This window comes from Pogoniulus pusillus, chromosome 4 (genome assembly GCF_015220805.1).
Source record: "Pogoniulus pusillus isolate bPogPus1 chromosome 4, bPogPus1.pri, whole genome shotgun sequence".
NCBI lineage: Eukaryota > Metazoa > Chordata > Aves > Piciformes > Lybiidae > Pogoniulus > Pogoniulus pusillus.
In genome coordinates, this window is record NC_087267.1 from 3594422 (window position 1) to 3617939 (window position 23518).

Here is a 23518-nt window from a genome sequence, read left to right on the forward strand (position 1 = left end):
ATCATTTTAACACTAAAAACATCAACAAAGCGCTGTGTTGTCCGCCGTCCTAGGGGCCTGTGGGAGCCACCTGGAAGGTGAGCCCCCAGGCCCAGAGAGCACCGCCACAGCCCCGGCTCCCCCCGGGAGCAGGCAGCGGGCGGCCAGCGCGGGGGGCGGGGCCAGGCCGCAAGGGGGCGGGACCAAGGGGCTGGGCCGCCCCTCCCTGGGAGGCCGCCGGGGCCACGTGACGAGGCCCTCTGCCCGCGCGGCCGGGTCATATGCCGGGGCGGGGCGGTCGCTTTGCCGCCCGTCAGGTGTCTGCGGCTCGGCCGTGCCCCGACGCGGAGCCCGGCGACAGCCGTTTCCTGCCTCCCTCTGTCCGGCAGTTTGTCCGTCCTCGCCGCTGCGCCATGTCTGCTGCCGCCGCCGTGCTTCGGAGCCTGGCGCTAGCCGCGCTGCTGGTACTGAGCCCGACGGGTGCATCCCGACAAACGCGGAGGCCCAACGTGGTGCTCATCCTCACTGATGACCAGGACGTCTGCCTGGGTGGCATGGTAACCCCGCGCTTCTCCCGGCCTTCTCCCGGCCCTCGGCCTCCCACCGCTAGTCTGGCCGGCCTGGGGGGTTCGCAGGGGGCCCGTCTGTGAGGGATACGGGAGGCGCGGGGTCTTATGTGGGGGCTGGTGGGAGCACTGCGAGAGGTCCTGTCCTTGCACGGGGCTGGCTGCCGCTCGCCTGCCGCTGAAATCACATAGTCCAACTCGCGGCTGGAGGGATCGGGGGAGAGCACAGCGTGAGAGAAGGGTCGCTCCCCAGCGGCGGCCTGGGCCCGGGGTGACAAATAGTGCAGCGGAGCGTTAGGGTTTATCTCCGCAGCCTCGGGCCGCCTTGGCTCGAAAAGGGACCGTCATGGTGGGCTAACTTGGCTAAGCGAAGCTTCTCTAGAAAGCCCTTGAAGCTCGAGTGGGTGGAGGCTGGGGCTTCTCCAGCCTCTGTAGCTAGTTCCTGAAAACTCCCCCCGCACTTCTGCCCTCGTGGGCTTACTTTCATAACCTCTACGAACACGCGTGGCCTTAGCGAAAAGGCAGAGTGGCTTGTCTGAAACCTGTCGTAGTGGACCTTCTTTCAGGTAGCCACACACCTGCTTCTGCTTCCTGTAGTTATCTAGCAGTCCTACGGTTTTATCTCACCTTCTTTTGTTGTTTTTCTTCCAGACCCCGCTAAAGAAGACTAATGCTCTGATTGCACAGATGGGAATAACCTTCCTAAATGCAGTAAGAGTTTATGTCAACTCTCTGAACTTCTGAGATGCATGCATTTGTGTAGGCTGTATATTGGTCCATCCAAGGTCTCAAAACTGATAATAGTTTGATTAAATCTTTACATATGTACGTGTGGCCTTTCTAAATTCAATCTTTAACTACTTAAGTCTGAAAATTAATGTAGCACAAGGCTCAGAATTCAAGAGGGAAAGTTTCACTTCCTGGAATTACTTATGCTAACTTCCCTTAAGCTGTAAAGCAAAACTGAGTAATCTGAGTATTTTTGGTACAAACTGAGAAGCATTGAAAGAAACTGCTTAAAGCTTCCAGCTTCATGCATGCTGAAAATCTGTTTTGCTCTTATCGTGTTCTACAGTAATCACTAAAATAAAGGAGTAAATCAAGTGGCAAATAATATTTCACTGGTTGCTTGCTGCCGTGTAAGAACCACATCTAAACTGGGTGAAGGTTTGAAGGGCACATGCTGCAGGAACCTGCAACTGGTTTCATGCGCAGCTTTTCACTAGTGGAGATACTTGGAATGGAGCTTTGTGTGTCCAGAAAGAAGGCTGCTTTAACGTGGGTGAACTTTTTAATCCACCTATTAACAGATATCTCAGGAAAATTTGGGTTACAGTGTCAATTGTGTGTTTCTTCATCCTGTCGTTCCAGTATGTACCCAGTGCACTCTGCTGTCCCAGTCGAGCCAGCATTTTAACGGGGAAATACCCACATAATCATCATGTTGTTAATAACACTCTGGAAGGGAACTGTAGCAGCAAGTTGTGGCAGAAGATTCAAGAACCGTACACCTTCCCAGCGCTGCTCAAAGCTATGTGTGGTTATCAAACATTCTTTGCTGGAAAGTATTTGAACGAGGTATTCTGTGCCTTTTTTTTTTTTCCCCACTGTGATGCAGTTAATTTGCATTTATCCATCCTTCTGAAACACTTGAGTGATTTATTGAAGTACTGTTTTTACATTTGTAGCTGATGATGGGTCGCTGAAATGTTGTAAATAGTGTGACTTAGATGCTGACAGCTCTGTGAGGTGTGATAAATCTGTGAAGGTTACATCTGTAACTTCATTGAAATCAGGTTCTATAGGTGCCTGAACACTTTCAAAAGTCAGTTGTGGTTTTTTATTTGAAAAGCTGATGGAATCCAAAGGCTTTCTTAGTGTGTTTGGATGCGTTAATTTTTGGAGCTGCTGATTTTAATGATGAAGGAAAATGAGTAGTTTGGCATGTGGTACTGAAGAACACCACCAAGCCAATGCCAGAACAGGCATAATGTTGGAATAGCATGAAAGGAAAAAATCAGTTTGTCTCAATATTCCTGACTGCTGTATCCCCTTCAGAGAACAGTTCTCTTTTTCAGCAGTTAATATGATGTTTTATATGCTAAATATCCATTGAGGCCCATTCATTGGAAGAACAAATATTGTCAGAGCTCTCAACAGAGAGTACCAAACACTGAATTCTTGAATCATTTTTATGTGTATTTTTTTTTCTGTTTATAATTAAGCTGTGGTTTGTAGTACCTTATGGTAAGCTGTAAAATTCATCACAGAAAACAGCTCAAGTCAGGTGTTTCTCTTTTGGGATGGAAATGTTTGGAGCTTGATGAATTACAGTTTTTAACAGCATTAGTTTCCTTGCATCTCTTGGTGGAAAATATTGTGGTAGAATAGAATAATGGAACATGAATCTTTGAAGCTGATTGGTCTCTGTGTTTTGCGGATGTTACTGAGGTGTCTGGGGGATGGAAAACTTAACAGGCTTTGTCTGGGCATCCCTTGACTCAGTGTTATCTCCTGCCTGCAGTTGGGCGAGCTATGTAGATGGGAAAGGGCAGCCCTGAGCATATCTGTTGTGTTGCTCTGAAGCACTCTGTTTTCAGTTTGGCACAGACTCAGCTTTTTGCTGTCTTAAAGGCTAGTTGGTTTAGATTATTTGGCACTGAGGTGGACAAAAGGCTAGCACTGCACAAAATGTATACCCCTCCTTTTGGTGGAGGATGGTGGGAAGCTATTGGTCTATGAGAAAACATTTGTAATGTGACCTGCTCTCACAAAGCCTAAGAGTGTCTTCATGCATGATTCCCATTACCTGAAAGGTACCATAGGTTCTCCACAATCTTTTCATGTTTTCATGCACAAAGTAGAAGAAATACAATTTAAATTTTACTGGTGAATGCCAAGCTTTCTGTCACTGTCCTTCCATTTAACCCTGGTTTGTTTAACAGGCTATACACTAGTTTTTATACCTGTGTGTATTTGCTTTTTTTCCATTCTGCAATTAAATTTAGCTTAATGCATTTTCTGGCCAGTGTTGAGTAAAGCACATTGAATGTGAAGCACAGTTTCTGGCTTTAGTTCATCATAATTGAAACTGAGTCACAGTCTGTCTTTTTTTCAGTATGGAGCAGAGGATGCAGGGGGAGTAGGTCATGTCCCTCCTGGATGGAGTTTTTGGTATGCTTTGGTATGTGACCATTTATATTTTTTTAATACTTATTTGTTTTTTGATTTTGTGTTTACAAATTTATTCTAACTTTGGTTATGAAAGAGCAGGCAAAGAGCATCCAACAACTTAGTACATACTTTCTTCCCTTTTTGTCCTCTGTTATGTATCAGATCCTTGGCTTTTACAGAGGCTACTCTTATTGAGGTGCCTGAGGAAAAACTCTGACATGAAGCCAAAGCAGTGTGAGCCAGCACTAAAATAAGTTTTGCTGGTAGAGATCAGTTTTGAGAATTCTTGCAGTGTCCTTATGACAAATGTTTAGTGGCAGTGCATTTTGTTTGCAGCAATCAATGCAGGTGTTAGGTTGTGTAACTAAGCATGTGACTTCTCTTTTTCACAGGAGAAAAATTCAAAGTACTACAACTATACTCTGTCAGTAAATGGCAAAGCACGAAGACATGGTGAGAACTACAGTGTAGATTATCTGACAGATGTACTGGTAAGACATTCTGCAACACCTATGTAACAGACTACTTATGACCAGTTAATACCTCTCACTAGGGGCTTGGGAAAGGATGGGGATGCTAATTTGTTAGGCTGTATTAGTTCATAATTCATAAATATATGAGTGTACTCTCATGGTGGTGGGAGGGCATTGATCAACAGAGCAAGATTCTGGGTATGTTCAGAAATGGCAGGTTCATGTGGAGAGGAAAGGGATTCCAACTGCCCATCTGCTAGCTGGTAGCCTTACTGAGAGTTTAATATTGGCTGCTGTGGTGTGTGAGGAGTGTGGTGCCTCTATGTGATGACTTAAATGACTTCGTAGTAGAATGTGTTTCATTACAATACATGTCTGCAATAGATTAGCTGGGCCAGGATTTCAGTGGAAGTTAAGCATGTAAAAAATAACTTTACACCATGTTTTGTTTGCTAGATATTATGATGTGCTGGTATCTTGTAATCTCTAACTACATCAGACTCCTAACTTGGAAATATGAAAGGCTAATAAATCCTCTGTAGTGTGAGAGGGCAAGGTATGAGCTGTACAAGATGCATAGCTGCCTAGGGAAGTTTTAGGCCTCTTTACCCTCTTAAGGAAAAGAGGAAACTAAGAGTCCAAATACTTAAATGAAAAATGGAATAATTACTTCAGGTTACTTGAGGTCCTGCTTAGCAAGCACTGTCAACTGGAAGGGTGGGGGTTGTGTTCCCTGCCTGCAAAGTCAGAGTCCTAATTTGACATGCTCTTGCATGGTATAAGTTGGTAGTGCTGAGTACACACATGCATCACTCTGAAAAATTCTCCTCTAAGCAGTCTCTTCATGCAGTTGTTCTGTAGTACTCCAGTCAGACCCTAATGAGATTCCTTCCAGCACGTTCTTGAACACAGACAGCTGCTTACTAGGCACAGAACTGATGGATGCTTCTTAGGGTACTGAACAGCTGCCTGATTAAATTTAGATTTACACCATCTAAAGCTAGATTGGAATTGATAAGCCAGAAGTGAGACTATCCTATTACTGGCACTGTACTGGTCTTTTTTTGATCCTTCAGCAGCTTGTAAGCATTTTGGCCAACAGGTCATTGTTGCATAAACCTCTTACCTGTTGATAGAGCAGCCTATCATGATTTTCAGTATGTGCGTTCTACCATCTACCTGTAGTTGCCAAATATTCATCATTTCAAAGACAGTGTTTGAGTTTGATGCACTGGATGGGCAGTGCATGAGAGTAAATTGCTTATGCAGTGTGCCTGTGTTGCTTCATGTGATGCATAAGCCTTGCCCTCAAAAAGGACATCTGGGCCCTTAAGTCTGGTATGAAGAATTTGGATATCTGAATCTGTCCACTGTAGTCCTGAGATGTTGAAATTTAAGCTCATCACAAAATCTAAGTCAGCTATCTCTGAGTTAGCCTAAAGCATATTGGTTTCTGAACCCAGTTTTCAAACTTAACACAGTTCCTATCATTGCTTAACTCTGTCATATAGCTGAAATCCAGCCCTACTTGCTTGGATGTACAAAATAAGGAAGAGAAGAGAATTCCAGGTATATTGCCCCTTCTAGGGAAAGAAAAGGGTATTGAAAGTGGGGTATACTAATCAGGAAAGGAAGATGCTGCAAGATGTGAATAGCCAAGAACTCATCTGTGAATAATAACTTCTGGAACTTTAATTTCAAAAGGTGACCAAGGGAAGGGCAAAGGAACTTGCAGTCTCTTCAGACTTGCTACTTGGAACTGTGTACAGGGTGAAATGAAAATGAAAGTGCAATGCAGCATGAGTAGAGCAGAAATGTAGCACCTCATCTAAGCTAGAAACTTGCTACAGAATGATCCTACAGGATAAACAGTAGGGATTAGGAACTTATTTCAGAGCTATGGAAGTAAAGTTTGAAAGTCTGAAGGCAACTGAAACTGCTAAACTGGGATCTGTCAGGTAGTATGATGTCTTGAGAGCTGCAGACCCTGTTAAAGAAAGCTCCAATTATACATTATGAAAACCAAGTTTAGGTGGATTTTGTTGATACTTTGAATAGGCAGAAACTTTCCAGGAGGTTTGCAGATCTAAACAACATAAAGATCTGAAGTAGAAAAGTTTTCAGAGATATGGGGCAAATTATTTAACATGGACATTTGTGATTTCTAATTTTTATCATGAGCTGCTGTTCTGGATGTTTGTAGATGAGAAAGCAGCAAGCTTCTGAAGCAGTTTAAATGCTCCCAGTACTACTGAGCTTTGAGTTACGAGTATCCAGTTTGAGGTTTTCAAATACTTGCTGCTTCTCTTTGGAGGTATGACTTTTTCTCCAAAACTGTTCACAGGCCAACATGTCATTGGACTTCTTGGAGTACAAATCTAACTTTGAACCTTTCTTTATGATGATCTCGACACCAGCACCGCACTCCCCTTGGACAGCTGCTCCACAGTATACCAATAGCTTTCAGAATGTCAGCGCACCTAGAAACAGCAACTTCAATATTCATGGAAAGGTAAGCCAGCTAGCAGGAGCTCAGCACGGGTTATTCTGCTGGTTTCTGGGAGCAGTAGGCTTGCACGCTCAGCTTAAACAGTGAGGAAAGGCTAATTACTGTGACTACTAGTTGTTCAGATCTGTTAGTCTCTCAGGACAAGATACGCTTATTGAGACTTGGAGATATTTGCATAGCAATAGCTAAGAAATGAAGTACTGGCAAAAGTGGCAAGGCAATGCAATGAAGTTGTGATTGGTAAATGGAAAAAAGTTAATTTCTTGTCCAATTTCCAGATTGTTCTCAGGCTCTTAAAGTGTTCTTTCATGGCTCAGTATTTTCAGGAGAACACATAAGCAGTGAAACACAAAGGCTCAGGTGAGGAGTGAGCCTTGTCTTCCTATGCACATATGCTTGGGTGGGTGGTCTGTTACTTCAGCTTGTGGCAAAGCTGCCTGTAGGTGACTAGCATATCAGACTAACCAGAGGACTTCATGAAATCATGAACCACAGGGCCCCAGGGTCACTAAGGACTTGGAGAACTTGTCTTTCATTTGTTAAAATACCCTGTAACCAGAACTGCTGAGCTTGCAGAACTTGTAGAGCCTTGCAGGTGTCCTTGTGGCAGGGCAATACCTTCCACTACCAGTAAACTTGGCAAAATATGGTCTAGCTCAAACTAGAGCTCAGTTTACTCTGCCAATAAGTGGAAGTCTCAAACAGTTAATCTGGTGTGAGATTTAACTTAATTTTGTACTGTTTATTTTATTAGTGTTAAATAAACCTTTCTGTCTGGTATTCAACTTATTTGCCCCTAATACTGAGACTAAATGACAACAATTCCTAAATGCCTGTCTGGAGCCCAGTGATACTTCTTTGAAGGTCACTGTGGCTTGTGTATTACAGAGTGTAACTTTCTGTCTGAAGATTGTGGTTCACAAAATGATCATGTGCTTATCAGTGTGATAAAAAAACACAAATGGAAGGGGAGGAAAGGGCTGCAGGCAGTCACAAATACTTCAGCCCAGCCTGCTAAGTTTTTGGACTAGGGCATGAGAATCACACTTTCTTTTTCCCTATAAAAGAATCCTTAACTTTGTCTTGGTCTCCATTACTGTAATAACCGAAGACTTTTAAGGTAGTGAGGCAGAAATAACTTGACTTGTGAGCTGGCCAAAAAATACAGTGCAAAAACTCTGCATGTACCTATATAACACAAAGCAAAATTACAGGCTTGATGTTTGGCCATTAATATCTGTGTATACAGCAGTTTTACTAGGTTTCATAATAGGAACAGACAAGCACTGCATTTCTTGCTAGACACAATAGCTGTGATCATTAACAATGTGCATTTCTATAATTGGCAGTGTTGTGATCTTGAAGCCTAACTCTTCTTTGTGCTTCACTGTTTTATAGGGCAAACACAATCCCTGCAATAGCAAGAAGTGTGTGTGTAGGCTCAGACTCATGTCACTGATGTTGTAATCCTTGCTAGACAGTCTTGCATTGCCTTGATTCCTAAATGAATGTTGCCTAGCTTCCTTACACGGTGTATGAACAAGGTGTGCTCAAAGGAGCCATCTAGGCTGAATCTCTGTGTGAAAAGAGTTGAGCTCTTGTCAGATTATGGCTGGTGATGTGCACTTTACTTTCTGCTTAGGATCCTCAGCTATGAGCTAACAATGTGCTCCTGTGGTGTATTAGAAGGGCTGTGGTTAGTTGGTTGAGAGAGGTTCTTCCCTGCTACTCTTCCCTGATGAGGCTGCATCTGTAATATTGTGTCCAGTTCTGGGTGCCTCAGTTCAAGAAGGACCTCAGGGAACTGCTTGAAGGAGTCCAGTAGAGAGCCATAGAAATGAAGCAGAACATCTTCCCTACAAGGAGAGACTGAGGGAGCTGGGGCTCTGTAGCTTGAAGAGGAGGAGACTGAGGGGGTGACTTGTTCAATGTTTATGAATACTGGGTGAGTGCCAAGAAGAGAGAGTCAGGCTCTGATCACTGATGCCCAGTGCCAGGACAAGGGGCACTGGGTAGAAGCTGAGGCATAGGAAGTTCAGTGGAAACATGAGGAAGTGTTTTCAGTGTGAAGGGACAGAACACTGGAACAGGCTGCCCAGGGAGGTTGTGGAGTTTCCCTCTCTAGAAGAGGTTCCCTCCAACCCCTAACATTCTGTGATATCAAATGATGATCTGTCTGGTCTCCCAAGCAGGAGTATTGGTAGCCCATAAGTGTTCTATGTAATTTGTTCTGAGAGAGAAGCTGAACATTGAAGTTGGGTCAGTTCGATAGCATTGCCTGGCTATTTCACAGGAATCACGTGAATGTTTTATGTGCAGCAATTTCTCTTGCAATTGGTCTAAGAAGGTTTAAAAAGCCTGATCTTTTAAACACATTTTTTTTCCTTTAGAACAAGCACTGGTTAATTCGACAAGCAAAGACTCCAATGACTAACTCTTCAATACAATTTCTTGATAATGCTTACAGAAAGCGGTAAGAATTTTTGTTGCTTAAGATTTTGTACTCAGCACTTCCTAAAAGAGAAGGTTGGACTTTTTCAAAGGGTGGTTATAATTCTTATGAGATGGCAAATCAAGAAAAGACTCTGAGGCACTTAATGCTATGGTCTAGTTGACTGGCTAGGGCTGGGTGCTAGGTTGGCCTGGATGATCTTGGAGGTCTCTTCCAACCTGGTTGATTCTATGGTTAACCTCTGGCATCTGTCTCAGCAGACCTGCCTTTGTTAACTTTTTGCAAAGAAACTTGTCATTAACTTTAGAAACACTTTGCTTCCAAATGCTGCTGTCATTTGTCATAAGAAAGAGCAGTCATGCTCAGTGTCTCTGCTTTGTTCAGTGCACAACAGACTTTTCATGTCCTTATCTTCTTATTCACTTTAATTTTAGATCTTATGCAATGCACACCAGATGTGCCTGATTTATCTGCCATCTGATATGATTTATTAACCTTGTCTCTGGTCCTTTTCCATGAGAATACTTGACTGAGACAGGAGGGTGCTTCATTCATTTTATAAAGGGAATTTGGGGAGTAATGTGAAGACAATGAGTTTTTAAGTAGAAGCTTATTTGTGTGCACTGGATGTATATTTTCTTTCAAACCTGAGACAGATACTATCTTAAGTGTTAAATTCCACTTTGAGCAGTTATCAGGCATTAGCTTGTCACTTTTGGAGATGGAAAATTAAGTGTTTTTCAGGCTCTTGCATTATAAAAAATGAAGGTTATATTAAATCTGGAGACCACAGGGTCCAAAAAGTGAGTAACCATTTAATTCAGCATAATACTACCCTGTATGGGCTTGTTACTGACTGACCAGAAGCAGTTACTGGTCTCATTTGTAAACCCTGTGACAGAGGAAAGAATTATTTGTAGCTGTTTAAAGTTATAAGCTGGAATAATGGACCCTGATATTACATGAGTAGTACAAAAACAGCTGATGCAGTTTCCAAGCAGGAAAGATCCCATATAGACAACTAAATTCATGGCAGTCTTGTATTCTAATACTGTAATTCATGTGTAAATAACTAGTAGCAAGTGGCTTTGCAGGAGATAACTGATTCTTCGTCACTGTGCTGCTTCAAAGTTGTTCTTGGCTGTCTCTGGATAAGAAGTAATCAGCATTTGTCTTTGTTAGACACTACAGAATAAAATCAACAAGGACTGAAGACATTCTGTTTATCTTAAACTGCAGACTCAAAGTACTGTGGTGTAGTATGTGAAGGTTGTTTTGAGACTCTGCAAGCACTTAGAGTGCGTACGCTGCTGACTTGAGGCAGAACACAAGTTACTCTACCTTATATACTTCAAATGAATTGTTTTGTTTCTGTATAGGTGGCAAACTCTGCTGTCAGTAGATGACCTGATAGAGAAACTAGTGAAGAAACTGGAGTTGAATGGAGAATTAGACAACACATACATTTTCTACACATCAGACAATGGCTTCCACACTGGTAAAATATTCACTACTGAGCATTTGTAGAAGATCCAGGAATTGCATAACCTTTCACCCATATAACCACTTGAGAAAATGGAAATGGCAGCTGTGGGAAGGTGTAGGGAGGAGAAGACTGAGTTGTAAAGCAATCTAGAGTTGCAGTGTAGGGTGTTAGGAGCTTTTGTTGTTTGCTTGCAGTTTTCAGTATTAATCTTTTCCTCTGTATCCCAGTATATGTAAACTTAGGACAGAAATGAAGAAAGGGTCTCTCTTCTGCAGGAAGAGTTGCCATGAAAGTTAACCAGTAAAAATCTGTCCAAGACCTGTATGTACTGTACAACTAAAAATGCAGTATCTAAACTTCAGCAGATGCTGTTTATACTTGAGTTACCTGTTCCTATCCTCCCCTTTTAGCATAATTCAGGTTAAGAACCAATTTTGACTTACTTGGAAAAAGAGTCTGCTGGAAGTATTATATAACACAGCAGTCTTGGAAAAAAAACAACCAAGAAGCCATTTAACTTTTTACCATTTTTCAATTGTCTAGGCCAGTTTTCTTTGCCAATAGACAAACGGCAGCTATATGAGTTTGATATCAAAGTTCCACTGCTTGTTCGAGGACCAGGGATAAAACCGAACCAGACAAACAAGGTAAGAAGTGAAATCAGAGGATGCATTTATTACTAACATTACTTTGCAGTGATCAGCTTTAGGTAGTAATTTATCCTGTTGCATATGTATGTGTCAATGACATTAAATACATGGAGTGGTAGTAGTGCAGAGATGTCATTCTAAAAAAGCAGTAAATTTAGGTACTTGCAGGCTACGGAAGTAGATTGTGAAATGCACAGTCCAAAGACCCTGACATTGCTTTTGAATGTTACAGGGTCCATTAGCCTGTGAAGATGAAATTAAGTAGTACTTGGGTGTATCCAAAATCACAGGTAACAATGGGACTTCTGTATTTTAAGTACATCTCCAAGGTTCTGGTCACAGAATGTCAGGTCGGAAGGGATGCCAAGGATCGTCTGGTCCAACATTTCTAGGTGATAGTGTTTTTTAAAAGTAACCCAGCACCCTTTGAAGCTGAATCTTAAAATCAACAATGTAGGGCAATCAGCTACTTCTCTTAGGTTATTTCATTGTTTAACTGTTCTCATTGTAAATATTCTTCTGGATTCCAATGGAGAATCTCCCTTGGAGTAACTTGCATGCACTGCCTCTTGGCTTTTCCCCAAAAAGGGAGTCTTCCTTGTCCCTTTAGGTACTGGTACATGGTAATCAGGCCTCCCCTAAGTCTCTCCTTCTCAAGGGGGAATAATCCCAGTTCTCTCAGCCTTTTCTGCTGGTCTCCTGAACTAAGTTTTCTTCACCCTGCAGATGCTTGTTGCAAATATTGATTTGGGTCCTACTATTCTGGATATTGCGGGGTATGACCTGAATAAGACCCAGATGGATGGGATGTCACTGTTGCCGCTGTTGGTAAGTAGGTGGATGGGGATAGTCACTAGTAACCCTTGCAGAGGTTGTTATTTAACAGAATAGTTCCATTTGTAAGTGAAATTATCACCTTGATGTCATTTTCATGTGGGATGTTCATTGCTTAGTGAAAAAAGATACCTATTTTCTTACTTTGAGGGCTGTATCTTGTTTCCACATTCCATTGCTCATCCCCTTTTCCTTGGAATTTCCTACTACAGACTTAGGAGAAAAGCTGGACTGTTCCTTAAATCTTTGATTTGCATCAGTTTTCAGTAGAACTAATTTTTCCTCTCAACTCTGTTTAAAAATGCTTGTGGTTTCATGAAGTAAACCTGACCCTTCTAGTAATTGAGCAGAAGTCTATTTAAATAAAGCAGCTTGTAGTTGATCCTTTTAGTTTTAATTAAATTTAGTCTCTAAATTGAAGGCAGCTTACTTGGAAATGTAGGGGATCAGCCCGATTTAAAACAGTGCTTTGCTTTCAAAACCTTGGATTGAAACCTTAAGCTGTTCTTTAGACAGAAGCAGGTAAAAGGCCTCTACTTCAAAGTCTGATGGAAGCTAAACTGTGAAACTCGCTGTTTTGCTGTATATGCCTCTGATGCCATATATTAACTTTCAGCTTCCCTCTCTCTCTGCCTTCTAAAATGCAGCTACAAATAGAGCAGCTTAAAACTTAGTTGCTTTTTAAAGCTGTTTATCTTTTCTTATGCCAGGGGTACCTTTTTCCATCTGTTGCAGTAGTCTGATATAAACCAAAGAGAAACAGCCTTGTTACATGGATCTTGTCTGTAATGCGGTAGCCCCTGACCATGTTGCCGCAATGAAGGGACGGGGCAACGGCTTGATGCAAGCCAAAAATCCACTTTATTAGAAAAATAGGCAGGTATATATTGTATCAGAAGGACTAGCATGTTACTCACTGATTGGATAGAATTACAGTAAAAGTTAGTAACTACTATATGATTGGCTGATACTCTGCTCAGACCGAAGACGCTGTTTCTACTTTCTTCTCTGCTCCTTGATAGAAGTTGCTATGCAACTATCTGAGCAGTCCTGACCGCAGGATCTTACTTATCTTACTCTTCTGAGGTCTGTCTGACCCACACATTACATGCCCAAGGTCTATACTGTGTTTTGTTTCGTCTTAGGCAGCTGTTCCCTGCTAACAGGCCATTCCCTTATTCCTACATCTCCCCCTTTTTGTTATACAAAGGAGAACCTAACAGTAGCACAACCAATCATTCGTTGAATACACAGCAAAATACATAATAGCAATATAAGTAGCAAGAATATTATAAGCAATACATAACAAAGCATTTTTACACACTACAAATAAATCCAATTAGTCCCCATCCCACAAAAGATTTTACAAAAAGAAATTCTAAAAAGTGACCATAACTAAACAAAGCAATTCTAATTCAGTGACTTTAACTAAAGTAAACTAACAACTAATCCAACCTCCCATATTCCCAAGATCACAATAACTGCAACTTTCATCCTAGAGTCAAAGCTGTTACTTTGTCCTTGTCCGTCTGATCTTCTTGAATCGATCCCTTGTAAGGACGAACATATTTTGCTGGTATCCATCTAGGACCTGACTCTGTGGAAACACAAGCATATCCTTTTCCCCATGTTATCAAAGGATAAGGACCTTTGACTTTACCTGATTCTAAATCACGAATTAAAACTGGTGGCTTTTCCTGAAGCTCAAAAAGGTGATTATTTGCAAAATGCCGCACTATTGGTGGCATATCATCTGTCCTTGTGCAATTCAAAAAGTTGTAAACATAGAGAGCCTTTTGTAATCTTTCTTCAGGTGTCACTGAAATCCCTCCTCCCCCTTTTTGTTTCTGCAAAAGAGATTTCAAAGTCTGATGTGCTCTCTCAATGATAGATTGCCCTGTAGGGGAGTGTGGAATCCCAGTGACATGCCGAATTCCCCATTCTGAAAAAAAGCTTTGCAAGAATTGAGAAATATAGGCAGGGCCATTATCAGTTTTAATAGCTCGAGGCACTCCTAACATGGCAAAGGCTCTAAGAAAATGCTTTTTTGCATCCTTTGCTTTTTCTCCTTTGTGACAGGAGGCATATAATGCTCCAGAAAAGGTATCAATAGAAGAATGTACATATTTAAACAATCCAAATTCTGGAACATGGGTCACATCTGACTGCCAGATTTCTAAGCTGTTTAATCCACGAGGGTTAACACCTTCGCTGCCTGTAGGTACAATAGTACGTTGGCAATCTGGACAGGATGCAATGATATCTGCTGCTTGTTGAGCAGACAATTCAAATTGCCTTCTTAAGCCTTTTGCATTTTGATGGAAAAACATATGACTGAGCTTGGCCTGAGCTATTCGATCAGGTAAAGTCAAAACTGGTAAAGTTAGTAAATCTGCTTGACGATTCCCTTCTGCAAGAAATCCTGGGAGGTCAGTATGAGATCTAATATGCATAATGAAAAATGAATGTTGTCTGTTATTTAAAAGAAAAATCAATTTCTGCAGCAAATCAAAAAGGTGAGGATTGGAAACATCTTTAAGTGCAGCAGCTTCAGCACGTATAACAATCCCTGCCACATAGGCAGAATCAGTGACTAAATTGAAAGGCTTATCATGATGTAATTGAAACACACGTGTTACTGCTGCTAGTTCCACTATTTGAGGGGAACCTGGACATAAAGAAACTTCTGAATTCCAACCTTGCATATTAACATCCCACCAAACTATTGCTGACTTTTGTGATGTTCCTGACCCATCTGTAAAAAAGGTAATTGCATCCAGTGGTTGAAAGCTTCTCTTAGGTTCCTCTGCCAGAGCAAAAGATAAATGAAACAATTTGTGGGGTGGTGGGTGATTTGAAAACTGACCCACATACCCCTGGACTGCCACTTGAAATGGTAAGGAATTCTGCATCAGCCAGATAAAATAAGCATCTGTAAGTGGGGTGTAAATGACTGAAAATTGTTTGCCCGTTAGGGTAACTACCCTATTCCTAGCTTTCATGATAATATGAGCAAACATTTCTGGCTGGGAATAAATAGTTTTTGAAGGCTGATCGGGTAAAAAGACCCACTCAAGAAGTAGCAATGGATCTTTCAGGCTCAAATCCCATTGAAAGATGAGACCCAAAGGTTTAACATCATCCCACAAAATTATCAGAAACAGTGGCAGGTCAGGGTCCCAACGATGAGCCTGTCGTGATTGTATGGCTTCACAAATTTTTTGAATGGCTTTCTTTGCTTCTGGAGTCAAAGAACGGGGGGCAGACAAATTAATGTCACCTTTTAGGAGTTCAAATAGTGGGGCCAAATCAGAATTAGAAATACCCAGAAGAGGCCGTAGCCAATTTATAGAACCTAGTAGTTTTTGAATGTCATGCAAATTGCTCACTTGAGTTTGCAGCTGAACCTTCTGAGGTGTTATTGTTTGAGCTCTTATTTTCCATCCCAGGTATTGCCAAGGTTCAAATCTCTGTATCTTTTCTTTAGAGATACAAAGACAGGCTTTTTCAATGGCTGTACAAACCTCCTGTACCGCCCGTTCCATGTCAAATGGATCTTTGGCAGCAATAAGCAAATCATCCATGTAGTGATACAGCAACACCTGAGGAAATTGCTCACGTACTGGAGACAATGCTTTAGCCACATACCATTGACAAATTGTGGGGCTATTTTTCATTCCCTGTGGTAATACAGTCCATTGATAACGCTTTAGAGGTGCTCGCATATTAACACTTGGGATGGAAAAGGCAAACCGAGGAGCATCTTCAGGGTGAAGAGGAATGCTAAAAAGGCAATCTTTCAAATCTATGACAGTTAAAGCCCAATCTTTAGGAATCATTGTGGGAGAGGGGAGCCCTGGTTGCAATGCTCCCATGGATTCCATAGCATCATTAATTTTTCTTAAATCATGAAGCAAACGCCATTTGCCAGACCTTTTTTGAATCACAAAAACAGGAGTATTCCAGGGACTAAAAGAAGGTACTATGTGCCCTTGCTCTAGCTGCTCCTGTACTAACTGTTCCAAGGCGCGAAGTTTTTCCTCAGGGAGGGGCCACTGATCTACCCATATAGGAATTTGTATTTTCCAAGATAATTTTGGGGTATCGCGCCCATCAGCAGCCCTCTCTAAAAATGTGTTTCCAATGTGAGACCCCATTGCGACAGGACATCTCTCCCCCACAGGACCATAGGTACCGGCAACACAAAAGATTTAACAGTTGCAATCCTTCCCTCAGGCCCAACAATCTGTATAAATTCCACACTCTGCTGACTTTTCCCCACACCCCCTATTCCTGCCAGTGGCTGTAAGATTTTTGCCAGTGGCCATACCGGGGGCCATTTGGCCAAAGAAATAACAGTAACATCAGCACCAGTATCAATAATGCCATTTAAAACAACCTGCTGCTCTGCTTTTTTCATTATGCATTTTTGTATAGGTCTTTCATTAGACACCGACTGAGTCCAATAGACCTCTGGAAGTCCCGTTGAACCGAAAGCTCCTTCACGTTTCTTCACTGTTTGAGGATTAAATGGATCCCTAGGAAGTAAAAGCAACTGAGCTATACAGCTATTTTTTGCAATCGTACAGGGAGGGAGTGGTGTCCAAACCATAATTTTCACTTCCTTTGCATCACTATCAATAACTCCTGGTAATACAAAAAGACCAGAGTAGTTGACGATCTTCCCAAAATCAAAGCTGTTGTATTTTTTGGCAAAGGTCCCTGAAAGTTCGTGTCTAATAAGTGAACTGAAGAATCGAGTAAGGTCACTGCGTATTTGGTTTCCAAGTCCAGTCCTGCACTGCCTGATGTGGCTCGTTGCAAGCCGCAGACTGGCGTTCGGAGATCTGGTATGCCGGCTGTATCATTTGTGTCGGAGCGCGGCGCCGGTCCGCGCTCTTCCGCCAGTTTCCCTGAAGCGGCTTCCCTTGTTTATCGTATCTAGAATGGCACTGAGCTGCATAATGGCGACCTTTCTGGCACCGGGGGCATATTGATACAGGCTTATTCACTTGCCCCTTTTGAGCGTAACAGTTCTTCCTAATGTGACCTGGCTTCCCGCAGCCAAAACAAACAGTCGCCCTCCCCCCTGTGTTCACAGCGGCAAAAGCAGCCGCCATAGTCTCGCATTTAAAATCGGACATCCCGAAGCGATTGCAAGCTTCCATCATCTCAACCAGGGAGGGTTTTGGATTCAGTAACGATTTCAGCAACTTCTTACAGTCCACATTGGCATTTTCAATTGCTAATTGTTGAAGTAAAATCTCTCTAGCTTCCTCGTTTTCAACCTGCTTTCCAAGAGCTTCCTGCAGTCTTGCTACGAAGTCCATAAACGACTCCTTTGGTCCTTGCATGATAGTCGTAAAAGCCTTTTGGGGTTTACGGGTGTCTGGAATCTTAAGGAGCGCTCGCTTAGCAGCCTCCTTAGTGGCATCCAGAGCTTCTCTCGGACAATCTCTCGCCTGGGCAACGGGATCGGCTAACGGCCCCATGCCCATCAGATGATCCATAGTTAAGGCTTGCAGGGCTGGATTATTCCCCGCTGCAAACCTTTGTAAAACAGTTTCTAAACTCTGACGCCATCCCGACTCCCAAAGCATATATTGAGAAGAATTTAAAAGCAATTTGGCTATTGTCTTCAGATCATAAGGTGTTAAAACGTAACTTTCACAAACAGACTCAAACAGTCCCGCGAAATAATGTGAACCCAGTCCATTATCAGCGGCAACACGGCGCAGCTCTTTGGTAACTGAAAAGCTGAGAGCTTCCCACTGGGGGTTGCCGCCACGCCCTGGATAGATCACCGGTGCTGCGACGATGCGGGCTGGTACTGTGGCAGGTCGGGGCGGAATCGTAATACGCCCTGCCATGTCGGCATCCCCTTCGTCTAAAGCTCGTTGTTTAATTGCTGCCCACACCACACGGGGATCATGACCATCCGGTAGATACGGGTCTGGTTCCTTTTCGGGATCAAAGGGATCTAACTCAAAATGATCTTCGCTAAATGATGTTGATTGCGAAGTTCCCACAGCGGGCTTAAATCGCACTCGCGGCTTAGGCGCCGATAGAGTAGGCAAGTCGTTAGCATCAAAAGGCAAGGGAGGGGCAGAGGGTTGAATCGGAGCATTCGTCTGCATTCCCTTCTTCTTTAAATCTAAGGGATTAAATGCTCTCCCCGACTTCCCCTCCTGTTCTTCAACAGCCTCAAACACCTTTCGCCACGGTGCAAGCAAGCGCTGTGCTTCTAAATCACCATTTGTAGAAAGATCCCATAAACAGTCCCCTACATTGTCCCATAGTTCCGACTCAAAAACCGTAATTTCTGTAGTGTCAGGGAATTTATCCTTGACCCATCTCATAAGTAATTCCAGCTCATAACCAGATACATCTTTCTTATGTTCATATACAAAATCTTTCATGAGCTTATAAACGTCCCTTTCTTCATGTGAGGTTTGATTCCCCATGTTTAAGTTCCTCTGAGCTCACCTACCAATCTCGAGGAGGTGATGAAGTGCGGGCCCGCGATCTGCTTCCTTTCAGCAGCTTTCAGTTCCCAGAGGCTTGCGGCCGGTCGTCCTCATATCCCGGACGATAAGCACCGATATCACGTCGGGGTCACCATTTGCCGCAATGAAGGGACGGGGCAACGGCTTGATGCAAGCCAAAAATCCACTTTATTAGAAAAATAGGCAGGTATATATTGTATCAGAAGGACTAGCATGTTACTCACTGATTGGATAGAATTACAGTAAAAGTTAGTAACTACTATATGATTGGCTGATACTCTGCTCAGACCGAAGACGCTGTTTCTACTTTCTTCTCTGCTCCTTGATAGAAGTTGCTATGCAACTATCTGAGCAGTCCTGACCGCAGGATCTTACTTATCTTACTCTTCTGAGGTCTGTCTGACCCACACATTACATGCCCAAGGTCTATACTGTGTTTTGTTTCGTCTTAGGCAGCTGTTCCCTGCTAACAGGCCATTCCCTTATTCCTACACATGTGGCTTCTATTTGGTATTGCCTCATGAGTCTTTATAAATTGAAGACAGTACTTTAAATCCTCACAAGAAGGTGTAATAATGTCTTTGGAGCTGGATCCTTGTCTTCTAGTTGCGTGACACTCTAACCTAAGGCTAAATATTAACACAAAATCAAACTAAGGACCATGACTGCCTTGCAAGCAGTGGGCCCCATTAGTGTTACATCAGCAGTCCAGAGAATTCCTTCAGTTTCATAGAGCAGTGGATACTAAGTTGTGTTAACCTCTTGTCCTAGAGAGGAGACAAAAATGTGACGTGGAGATCAGATTTCTTGGTGGAGTATCAAGGAGAAGGATACAATAGCAGTGATCCTACCTGTCCTGGCCTAGGACCTGGAGTCACAGTAAGCAAGACAAGATGTGTTAATACTAGAAAATAGCTGCTGTATTAAACCTGTTTGCTGTATGGACTAACTTGGTTTTATAAGTAAACTCTGCGTGTCTTGCTTAGTAGGAGCTAGCTCTGTAGGTCCTGTGAAGCATTTAAGAAGTAGAGGGAGACACATAGCTGTGCATGGCTGGTATGTCCACATCACCATACAGAACACAGCCTCAGTGCTGGAGAAATACACAGGAAGGTGTGGGCTTGGCGAAGTGTTACAATGATGGCATGTCCCTTCTAAACTTCCAGTGGCCTTGTTGCACAAGTCTTACCTGTGACTACTAAGTCACTAGCTACTTTATGGATCAAAGAAAGTTTGCTTGAAGTAAAGCATTCCATTGGTGTCATCTTCAGTAGTGTGTGTGGCATTGCTGTCTGTAGTGTATGTATGTTAGCTTCCCAGACAAAATGCACTTAATCATAGTGAGTTGAATAAGCATTTTGTTGTACTTAGAGGTGAGCTTTAGCTCAATCCTCAGTGGACACTTAAGGTTTGTTAGACTAAGATTCTGGTGTTCATCAGCTAACTGCAGTTGACTTGAGCTGGTACAAAATCTAGGAAAAAGGCTGCTAGTTCATCTCTTCTGCTCTTTAAGTTTTTTCACTTGTCATTGCACAGCACTGCTTCCCAGACTGTGTCTGTGAAGATTCCTACAACAACACATATGCTTGTGTAAGGACACTGTCAACTTCCTGGGACCTGCAGTACTGTGAATTTGACGACCGAGAGGTAAGTCTCTGACTAGCAGATGCCAGCCGTTCACAACTGAGGGACTATCTGCACTCTTATCTGCTCTCAAGGTTTCCATAAAGCACTCTGAAAAGCAGGCTATCGTTGCCTGCAGCACAAACAGTGTGGTGTTTATCCACTGGTGAGAATGTTTGACTGAAGCTCTGGTGAAATCCTGGGAAGAAAAAGTAAACATACTAGGGAGTGGGAAGGGAGTGAGGAAGGGACAGTAGCCTACACTATGATTATTGCCTTCTGGTATCACCTGATAGGTTCATAGGGAACTGTGCTGGGCTTGGGTTCAGTTCTCTGTCCTACTCAAATTCCATGTGGCTGAGTCTTCTGTACAAACAGATTTTTTTTTTGCTTGTTTTTTTTCTCTCTACCTCTGCTCTTCTCTTGTTCAGCTGCAACTCTCTTGGGAAACATCTGAGATCCCAGGCTGGTCAGTTCTCTTGTATTGCTCACATGTTTCCTTGGCAAAACAAGTATTTATGTTAGAACTGTGAGAGATCTCTAACCATATCCTGAGCTGTTTGGGAATAAGGGACTCAATATCTCCCTCTTCAGAAACTGTTCAGATCTGAATAGTAGAGCACCTGCTTCATGCACAGCACTTGGTGTGTTACAGGGCTGATCTCTACTCATGCCTATTTGCACACAGTTGTTCCAGAGAGCATGGTGGGCTGAGGCAGTGGGGTCACAAGCCTAATAAACTGCCTTGCCAGCAGTGTGCAGTAAATGCATGAACAGCAGGTATCCCCACTTAACCATGTCACCACACAACATTTTCTGGTAATCGACAGTGAACGACTTAAACCAGGTTGTTTTTGCAGTAAGACGGCAAGGAAGGCTGTACATGAGACATGTTCATTAGCAGACTCTGCCCTTTGGTTTTTCCACTTGTTGAGTTAGTGAAGTGAAATGAGTGGGGCAGCCTTCTTCAGGAGTAGACTCTGAAGTTGATCCAGTAATGTAGCGCATGCTGCTTATTTCCAGTAAGAAGGTATTGCTGTGGCATTTTTTGGTCACACAGCTTACCTAGGTCAGCTATACTAAGACTAACAACATTGGGAAGATGCAGCATATGAATTTTGAAACCTTGCATTGAGCCTCATGAGAGCTTATAACCAAAGTCTATCTGGATGTATCATTAAGCTGGACGGAGCCCAGCTAGTTTTAATCAACTTTCAGTAGTCAGGCCTCCTACTCCAGCACAGACACAACCTCAGCTGAATTCTCAGGAGATGCTAGACTAGTATTTATGCCACTAATTATTTAGAGATGTAATGTACAAACCAAATATGCCCTAAAATCCTTCAGACAAACCTTGTCAAAGCATGTGTGCACAGAACAGCTTTCTTGTATTACAATTACAGCATAGTCAGCATAGTTGTGTTCAGTGTGTTTTGTCTGTGCAGGCAAGACATTAGCAGTTTGACAGCTGTGATGAAATCATGTATTTTGTGACCCATTAATGAAAAGACAGACACCTTAGCACTTGTGGTCTTAGTCATACTATGGGTTCCATTTATATAGAATCATAGAATCAAGCAGGTTGGAAGAGACCTCCAAGATCATCCAGTCCAACATGTTAGAAAACAAGCTGCAGTACAGCAGGTGGGTACTTTAGGTGGAATCAAAAACCTTTTTAACAGTAGTGTGCTGTCACCATACTTCAATTTTAGCTACACACTGTCTTTAAGCACTTGGCCACGTGGCTAAGTACAGCTCATGTGCTGCAATGTAGGCGACAATAACATTTGAGGCTATATTCTGCTATGAGTAGTAGAAATAGTATGATAAAATGTTAACTAGCATTCAGGATATAATGCAAGTACTTCTTCTACAGGTGTTTGTGGAAGTATATAATTTGACTGCAGATCCACACCAGATCAATAACATTGCTAAAACAATTGATCAAGAAATCCTGGAAAAGATGAACTATCGATTGATGATGCTGCAGTCGTGTTCAGGAGCAACTTGCCGCACACCAGGTGTCTTTGATCCCGGGTAAACACTGATTCACTCACTACTATGATACTCTTAAAGACAACTGATATGTTTTTTTACTTAATTAAGCTTTTCTAGTGGGCACTTGTGATGAAAATACATACTGTTATTTAATAGACATGCTTTCTTAATGCTTCTATTGTTTTGAATGTTTAGTCTCTTTAAACTACCAAATAGAACTCCATGGTATTAATACTGCTGCTTCCATCTCATCTCGGCCACTGCCAACTTAGAATGGCTGAAGCTTACAGCTGTGCTGAGTAGTCAGAGGCAAATGACTTCAGGTTTGCATGCAAACCAGGAAAAGCTCTGCAGATTTCTGTAGACAGGCCTTTTCCAACTACTTGCTCTGACTGTTCCTGGAGATGCTGTCAGCAAAGAATGTTTCCTGAGGAACCTAACCTGTGTGTGGTCATCAGCTGTTAAAAGTAAATGGCACTTAATACTTCAAAATTCAGTTGGTAATCACTTGGAGCTGAAGCCATTTTTTTGAACTACTGTTTAAAGTGTCCCTACAGTTGTGCTACAGGCAGCAAAACTTTCTGTTGCAATGCATCTCCTGAACATTTAATATTTTCCTAGCTGCAGCATACCAACAGCATACTGGTGTGTATTTATTTCTTTGGAGACTATTAAATCCTTAGTTGCACATCAATGTAATTCATTTGTCCCTACTGCACACTGGTAAGAAAACAACTATTCATGTAGCCTTGCACCAGAGCCTTTCTAGAACCAAGCTGTTTCTAGAAGTGTGGGTCACTGTGGGCAGGCTGTCATTCATCCAGACTCTGTTCCCTTCTCTAGGTACAGGTTTGACCCACGGCTCATGTTCGGCAATCACGGCATTCGGGCTCGGAGGTTTTCCACAGAGTCTTTATAAGGCACTTAACAGCCTCTTGCAATTGGCTCCCACTGACCAGTTTCTCCAGTGACTGCAGCAGGTCTGTCTCTAACTCTTGTTGATCACAGCTGGAAGACTTTTAATGGGCTATTCAAACTCTGTTTGGAAGGAAACCCTTTGTCTTTAGCTGGTTGCCTTGTGCAATATGTGTATTTTACAGCTGATCTCTAACTCTGAATCATTAGACACGGCTGATCTGTCTTGCTCAGTTGATGACCACCTTTGTCTTTCCTTTTCATATCACAGGCACAGGGGTGAACCTATGCCTATGTATCTGAAGAGTTTATTTTGTTCTAAAAATCAATAAATGTATATTGGAGTCAGGTTA

At 42.5% G+C, this 23518-nt stretch overlaps 1 protein-coding gene across 1 annotated transcript; it reads left to right on the forward strand.

Moving 5' to 3' along the window:
• The first annotated feature begins 212 nt into the window (after positions 1-212).
• GNS (glucosamine (N-acetyl)-6-sulfatase) lies at positions 213-23398 on the forward strand. Its single transcript, XM_064141996.1, has 14 exons — positions 213-536; positions 1197-1256; positions 1917-2123; positions 3664-3729; positions 4112-4210; positions 6537-6704; positions 9092-9174; positions 10533-10651; positions 11183-11286; positions 12016-12117; positions 19401-19508; positions 20166-20276; positions 22129-22289; positions 23094-23398. The coding sequence occupies exons 1-14, from the start codon at positions 261-263 to the stop codon at positions 23167-23169; spliced, it is 1740 nt and encodes a 579-aa protein (XP_063998066.1). The 5' UTR covers positions 213-260; the 3' UTR covers positions 23170-23398.
• Positions 23399-23518: the final 120 nt, after the last annotated feature.